The sequence below is a fragment of the Pristiophorus japonicus genome, chromosome 17, assembly GCF_044704955.1.
Source record: "Pristiophorus japonicus isolate sPriJap1 chromosome 17, sPriJap1.hap1, whole genome shotgun sequence".
Lineage (NCBI taxonomy): Eukaryota > Metazoa > Chordata > Chondrichthyes > Pristiophoridae > Pristiophorus > Pristiophorus japonicus.
Genome location: NC_091993.1, coordinates 52,241,611 through 52,249,951, shown reverse-complemented (window position 1 = coordinate 52,249,951; position 8,341 = coordinate 52,241,611). Strand labels below are relative to the sequence as shown.

Sequence of the window (8,341 nt, the reverse complement as noted above, 5' to 3'; positions counted from 1 at the left end):
AATCAAAGGTCTGGGGAGCAATCGAGTTCCTTCATCATATTCTCACCCCGGGGGTCCCATTTGTTGTGATTCTGCTGCTCAATGTTGTCACTGTCAGACACATTTTAGTGGCCAGCAGAGCCCGCAGGAGACTCCGGTGTCCCAGCAGTGCAGAGAGTCTCGGAGACCCTGAGATGGCGAGCCGCAGGAAATCCATCATTTTACTGCTTGTTATCTCTGGTAATTTCATCTTGTTATGGGCGGTATATCTTGTGTGTCCTATATGGAGGCGGATGTATTTATTGGACTATAATTCTGTATATCTACCATCTTGTGTAATTGAACTTGGATATATGCTGCAGCTGTTGAGTTGTTGCACAAACACGGGTATTTATGCCGTGACTCAGACTAAATTCAGAGAGCAGTTGAAGAATGTGGGGAAATATCCCTTTACTCTGATTGTGAAACTCATTAAACAATGAGAAGAAGTGGAAACATTGCAGCCTCAGACTCCCTGCTGTTGGATATTGTGAGTGAGGCGCTCTTCACCCGCCCGAGGGGACAGTGACCTGGGTGAATATCAACACACTCACTCACACACTGTCTACACTCGGCTCCCTCCGGGTGCATATTATGAAGCTCGTGCACACAGTCTCTGTACTGTGCTCCCTATGAGGGCCGGTAATCGGGGTAATATTATCATCATAGGCAGTCTCTCGAAATCGAGAGATCACTCACACACTGTCTACACTGGGCTTTCTGTGATGGGCCAGTGATTCGGGTAAGTAAATTGTGCACCATGTGCGCATGCCCCTGAAGAAGCCTCACAAATGGCAGATTTCAGGGCAGATACACCGACAACCCGCCTTTGTGATCTGTCACAATTTCTTCAAACAGATCACATGCATCCTCCAGAGAAGGACTTTTGCAGGGCAGTGATTGGGCTATTTGCACAGCAAATGTTCTTCAAACGCTTATGCCTGGTAAAAGCAGGCATATCGCATACTTTACCAGCATCAGAGCTTTAAAACCGAAAAATGTAATTTAATTTCTAATTTTTAATATTAAAATCCTGTCCATTAAGGTAAATTTCTTGTTAACTCTAATGAAACATATTTTTTTTAATTCTAAAAAATATTTTTTTTCTTAAACATCAAATTAAATTACAGTTCAATTAATTTTAAATATGTGAGGTGCTTTTTTAATTATCGTGTTGTGTTTCTGTATTTTTGGTAGGCATTTTCATTGTTAGTAATGGCAACTCTTACAAACAGTTCTCCCATTATTATCAATGAGAATACTAGATGCTTTATTGGTAGTCTAGGCCAATGTGATCGCAGGTTGTGCTTCTGTGCCGAAGATGTGTGCTCCCATACACTGCACAGCGAATGGAGGCATCTGACTTCCTTCTGGATCACCAGGCAGTTTCGTAAAAAAAAAATTCAGCAATTTAAAAAACCACACAATTTTTTCCCCATTTCCATCACTGGGCTCCCTACGAGGGGCCTGTGATCCACGTGGTTATTAACACACTCACTCACATAATCTGCACACTGCGCTCCATGTGAGTGGTCAGTAATCTGGATGAATATTAACACATTTACTCACACACTACCTAGACTGGTCTTTCTGTGAGGTACCAGTGATTCGGTTGAATATTAAATTGCTCACTCTCACACTGTCTACATTAGGCTCATGTGAGCAGCTGTTAATCTGTGTGAATATATGACATACTCACTCATGCTGTCTGTACTGGGCTCATAAAAACATAATAGGAGCAGGAGTCAATAAAATCCTTGCTAACCTAATCTTGGCCTCAACTCCACTTCCCTGCCCGCTCCCCATTACCCTTGACTCTCTTAACATTCAAAAATGTGTCTAGTGCACCTTAAATATATTCAATGACCCAGCCTCCACAGCTCTCTGCGGTAGAGAATTCCAAAGATTCACGACCCTCTGAGAGAAGAAATTCCTCCTCTTTTCTGTTTTAAATGGGTGACCCCTTATTCAGAAACTATGCCCCCTAGTTATAGATTCCCCCACTCGGCGGAACATCCTTTCTGCATTGACCCTGTCAAGCCCGCGTCATCGTATATGTTTCAATAAGATCACCTCTCATTCTTCTAAACACCAAGGAGTATAGGCCCAACCTGCTCAACCTTTCTTCATATGACAACAGCTTCATCTCAAGAAACAACGTCATGTACCTTCTCTGAACTGCCACCAATCAATGCAAGTATAAGGAGACCTAAACTGTACACAGTACTCCAGGTGTGGTCTCAGTGTATAGTTGTAGCAGGACTTACCTACTCCATCCCCTTGCAATAAAGGCCATTTGCCTTCCTAATTAATTGATAATTAATTGCATGCTAACTTTCTGTGTTTCCACAGATCCCTCTGTACCTCAGCATTTTGTAATCTCAACCCATTTAAATAATAATTTGCTTTTTTATTTTTCCTACCAAAGTGGATAACCTCACACTTTCTCACATTATACTCCATCTGCCAAATGTTTGCCCACTCATTAGCCTGTCTATATTCCTTTGCCGATTTTTTGCACTCTCCTCACAACTAACTTTCCCATCTATCTTTGAATTATCAGCAAACACAGCTGTAATGATACACGGTCACTTCATCCAGATAGATATAGATTGTAAATATTTGACTCCCCGGCACCGATCCCTGCGGCACCCCACTAGTTACCATTTGCAAACTGGAAAATGACCCATTTATCCCGACTCTCTGTTTTCTGTTAGCATGCATAGAGAATTGGCTAACTAATATTACCCCAACCCCGTGTGCTCTTATCATGAGCAGTAATCTTTTATGTGGCCTTCCAGAAATCCAAATACACCACATCCACTGATTTCCCCTTATCCACCCTGCTCATTACAGCCTCAAAGAATTTGCCCAACATGATTTCCCTTTCATAAAACATTGCTGACTCTGCTTCACTGTATTATGCTTTTCCAAATATCCTGCTACTGCTCCCAGCATTTTCCCAATGACAGATGTCAGGCTAACTGGTTTATAGTTTCTTGCTTTCTGTCTCCCCCATTTTTGGGGTTTTCCTGAATCCAGGGCAATTTTTGGTAGATTATATCCAATGCATCCATTATCTCTGCAGTCACTTCTTTTAAGACCAAGGAATGCAGGACATCAGATCCAGGAGACTTGTCCACCTTTTGTACCATTATTTTACCAAGTACTTTTTCTTTAGTGATAGTGATTGTTTTACATTCTTCCCTCCCTATAGCCCCTTGATTATCGGTTATTGGGATGTTATTAATGTTTTCTACCATGAAGACCAATAGAAAATATTTGTTCAAAGTTTCTGCCATGTCCCTGTTGTGCATTATTAATTCCCCAGTCTCATCCTCTAAGGAATTGATTCAATTCATTTGACTGATTCGATTGATTCGACTGATTCATTACACTAATTCGACATTCGATTGTTTTGACTGATTAGATCGATTTGTTCAACTGATTCAATTGAGTGAATCGACTGATTCGATTCGGTTGATCGATTCGACAGATTGATTCGATTGATTTGACTCAGTGGATTGTTTCAAACGAATCGACTGATTGATTCGACTGATTCGATTGATTCTGCAGATTGATTCGAGTGGTTAATTCTACTGATTCACCTGATTCGACTGATTCGACTGATTCAATCGACTGATTCACCTGATTCGACTGATTCACCTGATTCGACTGATTCAATCGACTGATTCACCTGATTCGACTGATTCAATCGACTGATTCACCTGATTCACCTGATTCGACTGATTCGACTGATCTGTTTGACAGATTGATTCGAGTGATTCATTTGATTGATACAACTGACTGATTCGACTGACATAAATAACTGATTTGACGGATTTGTTTGACTGAATCGTTTGACTGATTCGACTGATTGATTGGACTGATTCGTTCACCTGATTTGACAGAAAAAATACAGGAAAAAAGGCAGGGAAAAAAACACGGGAAAGAATATTGGAAAAAAAGTGCAGGAAAAAGCACGTGAAAACAAACACATGAAAAAAAAGCATGGGGAAAAGCACAGGATAGAAAAAGTCAGGGAAAAAATTGGTGGAAAAAAATGTGAAAAAAATCACACAAAAAAAATGCAGGGAAAAATACCTGGGAAAAAGAAAGGCGGGGGGTAGGGGGGTGGGGGGAAATGGGAGAAAACATTGGAAAAAATACAGGGAAGTAAATCACAGAAAAAAACACGGGAAAAACACGTGATTAAAAATTGGGGAGGGGTGGGGAAACGATTAAAAAATGGGAAAAAAATAAAACAGCGTAGGGCATTGTAAAACGCAGCACAACCCATATGCACCACGAGATACTGCGAGAATCACCAAAAAAGTTGTTAAAAAGCTCGAAAAGCAACGAAAACATCAGAAACAGCGTAGGGCACTGTAAAACTTAGCACGACCCATGTGCACGATGAGAAACTTCGAATAACTCAAAATAGTAAAAATATAACTCGAAAGCCTCAGAAACAGCGTAGGGCAGTGTAAAACGCAGCACAACCCATGTGCACCATGAGAAAATTATAGAAACTCAAAAAAGTAAAAAAAATAACTCGAAAACCTCAGAACCAGCGTAGGGCATTGTTAATCACAGCAGAATCCATATGCACCACGAGAAACTGCGACAAAGTCCAAAAAAGATTTTAAATAGCTCGAAAAGCAAAGAAAACCTCAGAAAAAGCGTTGGGCAGTGTTGAACACAGCACATCGCATGTGCACCACGAGAAACTATGAAAAACTCAAAAAAGTAAAAAAATAACTCAAAAACCTCAGAAATAGCATAGGACAGTGCAAAACGCAGCACAACTGATATGCACGACGAGAAATTGCGAGAAACAGTGAAAAGGTTTTTTAAAAAGCTCGAAATGCAACGAAAACCTCAGAAATAGCGTACGGCACTGTAATCGCAGCACAACCATATGCACCATGAGTAACTTCTAAAAACTCAAAAAAGTAAAAAAAGAACTTGAAAATCTCAGCAACAGTGTAGCGCAGTGTGAAAGGCAGCAGAATCAATATGGACGATGAGAAACTCAAAAAAAAGTTTTGAAAAAATCGAAAAATGACAAAAATCTCAGAAACAACATAGGGCATGTAAAACGCAGAGGAATCCGTATGCACCACGAGAAACTGCGAAAAACACCAAAAAAGATTTTAAAAAGCTCGAAAAACAACGAAAATCTCAGAAACAGGTAGGTCTCAGTAAAACGCACCACAAAACAAATGCACTTTGAGAGACTTCTAAAAACTCAAAAAAGTAAATAAAGAATTCGAAAACCTCAGAAACAGCGTAGGGCAGTGTAAAACGTAGCACAACCCATGTGCACCATGAAAACCTTCGGCAAACTCACAAAAGTAAAAAAAACACGAAAAGCAAAGAAACCCCAGAAACAGCGTAGGTCACTGTAAAACACAGCACAAACCATATGTACCACGAGAAACTACGAAAAACTCAAAAAAGTAAAAAAATAACTCGAATACCTCAGAAACAGCGTAGGGCATTGTAAAATCGAACTGGGCAGCCTTGAGGAGGAATTCATAGAATGCATACAGGATTGTTTTAGAACAGTATGTTACAGAACCTACAAGGGAGCAAGCTATCTTAGATCTGGTCTTGTGTAATGAGACAGGAATAATAAACGATCTCCTATTAAAAGATCCTCTTGGAATGAGTGATCACAATATGGTTGAATTTGTAATACAGATTGCGGGTGAGGAAGTAGTGTCTCAAAGGGGACTACAGTGGGATGAGGGCAGAGTTGGCTAAAGTAGACTGGAAACACAGACTAAACGATGGCACAATTGAGGAACAGTGGAGGACTTTTAAGGAGCTCTTTCATAGTGCTCAACAAAAATATATTCCAGTGAAAAAGAAGGGCGGTAAGAGAAGGGATAACCAGCCGTGGATAACCAAGGAATTGAAGGAGAGTATCAAATTAAAAACCAATGCGTATAAGGTGACCAAGGTTAGTGGGAAACTAGAAGATTGGGAACATTTTAAACGACAGCAAAGAATGACTAAGAAAGCAATAAAGAAAGGAAAGATAGATTATGAAAGTAAACTTGCGCAAAACATAAAAACAGATAGTAAAAGCTTTTACCGATATATAAAATGGAAAAGAGTGACAAAAGTAAATGTTGGTCCCTTAGAAGATGAGAAGGGGGATTTAATAATGGGAAATGTGGAAATGGCTGAGACCTTAAACAATTATTTTGCTTCGGTCTTCACAGTGGAAGACACAAAAACCATGCCAAAAAGTGCTGGTCACGGGAATGTGGGAAGGGAGGACCTTGAGATGATCACTATCACTAGGGGGGTAGTGCTGGACAGGCTAATGGGACTGAAGGTAGACAAGTCCCCTGGTCCTGATGAAATGCATCCCAGGGTATTAAAAGAGATGGTGGAAGTTATAGCAGATGCATTCGTTATAATCTACCAAAATTCTCTGGACTCTGGGGAGGTACCAGCAGATTGGAAAGCAGCTAATGTAATGCCTCTGTTTAAAAAAGAGGGCAGACAAAAGGCAGGTAACTATAGGTCGGTTAGTTTAATATCTGTAGTGGGGAAAATGCTTGAATCTATCATTAAGGAAGAAATAGCGGGACACCTAGATAGGAATAGTGCAATCAAGCAGATGCAACATGGATTCATGAAGGGGAAATCATGCTTAACTAATTTACTGGAATTCTTTGAGGATATAACGAGCATGGTGGATAGAGGTGTACCGATGGATGTGGTGTATTTAGATTTCCAAAGGGCATTCAATTAGGTGCCACACAAAAGGTTACTGCAGAAGATAAAGGTATGCGGAGTCAGAGGAAATGTATTAGCATGGATCGAGAATTGGCTGTCTAACAGAAAGCAGAGAGTCGGGATAAATGGGTCCTTTTTGTGTTGGAAATTGGTGGTTTGTGGTGTGCCAAAGGGATTGGTGCTGGGACCACAACTGTTTACAATATACATAGATCACCTGGAAGAGGGGACAGAGTGTAGTGTAACAACATTTGCAGATGACACAAAGATTAGTGGGAAAGCGGGTTGTGTGGAGGACACAGAGAGGCGGCAAAGAGATTTAGATACGGTAAGCGAATGGGCTAAGGTTTGGCAGATGGAATACAATGTTGGAAAATGTGAGGTCATCCACCTTGGGAAAAAAAACAGTAAAAGGGAATATTATTTGAATGGGGAGAAATTACAACATGCTGTGGTGCAGAGGGACCTGGGGGTCCTTGTGCATGAATCCCAAAAAGTTAGTTTGCAGGTGCAGCAGGTAATCAGGAAGGTGAATGGAATGTTGGCCTTCATTGCGAGAGGGATGGAGTACAAAAGCAGGGAGGTCCTGCTGCAACTGTATAGGGTATTGGTGAGGCCGCACCTGGAGTACTGTGTGCAGTTTTGGTCACCTTACTTAAGGAAGGATACACTAGCTTTGGATTCACTAGGCTGATTCCGGAGATGAGGGGGTTACCTTATGATGATAGATTGAGTAGACTGGGTCTTTACTCACTGGAGTTCGGAAGGATGAAGGGTGATCTTATCAAAACATTTTAACTAATGAAAGGGATAGACAAGATAGAGGCAGAGAGGTTGTTTCCACTGGTCGGGGAGACTAGAACTAGGGGGCACAGCTTCAAAATACGGGGAGCCAATTTAAAACCGAGTTGAGAAGGAATTTCTTCTCCCAGAGGGTTGTGAATCTGTGGAATTCTCTGCCCAAGGAAGCAGTTGAGGCTAGCTCATTGAATGTATTCAAATCACAGATGGACAGATTTTTAACCAATCAGGGAATTAAGAGTTATGGGGAGCGGGTGGGTAAGTGGAGCTGAGTCCACGGCCAGATCAGCCATGATCTTGTTGAATGGCGGAGCAGGTTCGAGGGGCTCGATGGCCTACTCCTGTTCTTAATTCTTATGTTCTTCTTATGTAAAACGCAGCACACCACAGATGCACCATGAGAAACTTCTAAAAATTCAAAAAAGTAAAAAAATAACTCGAAAAACAACGAAAACCTCAGAAACAGCGTAATGCAGCGCAAAACGCAGCAGAAACCATATGCACCAAGAGAGATTGGAGAAACACCGAAGCTCGAGAAGTAACAAAAACCTCACAAATAGCGTCGGGTAACGTAACACGCAGCAAATCGCATATGCAACAAGAGAAATTTCGTAAAACTCATAAAAGTAAAAAGATAAACGAAAAATAACGAAAACCTCAGGAACAGCGCAGGTCTCTGTAAATCGCAGCACAACCCATATGCATCATGAGAAACTTCGAAAAACTCAAAAAGGTAAAAAAAAACCCTTCCTATCGAGTGGAGGGT

At 41.0% G+C, this 8,341-nt stretch overlaps 1 protein-coding gene across 1 annotated transcript in view; it reads left to right on the top strand.

The window, feature by feature from the left end:
- The first annotated feature begins 457 nt into the window (after nucleotides 1-457).
- The window catches only part of slc39a1 (solute carrier family 39 member 1), a 172,948-nt gene continuing 165,064 nt past the window's right edge, over nucleotides 458-8,341 (top strand). The window contains exon 1 of the mRNA XM_070859138.1: nucleotides 458-508. Coding sequence (XP_070715239.1) covers nucleotides 458-508 — 51 coding nt within the window. The remainder of the gene's footprint in view (nucleotides 509-8,341) is intronic.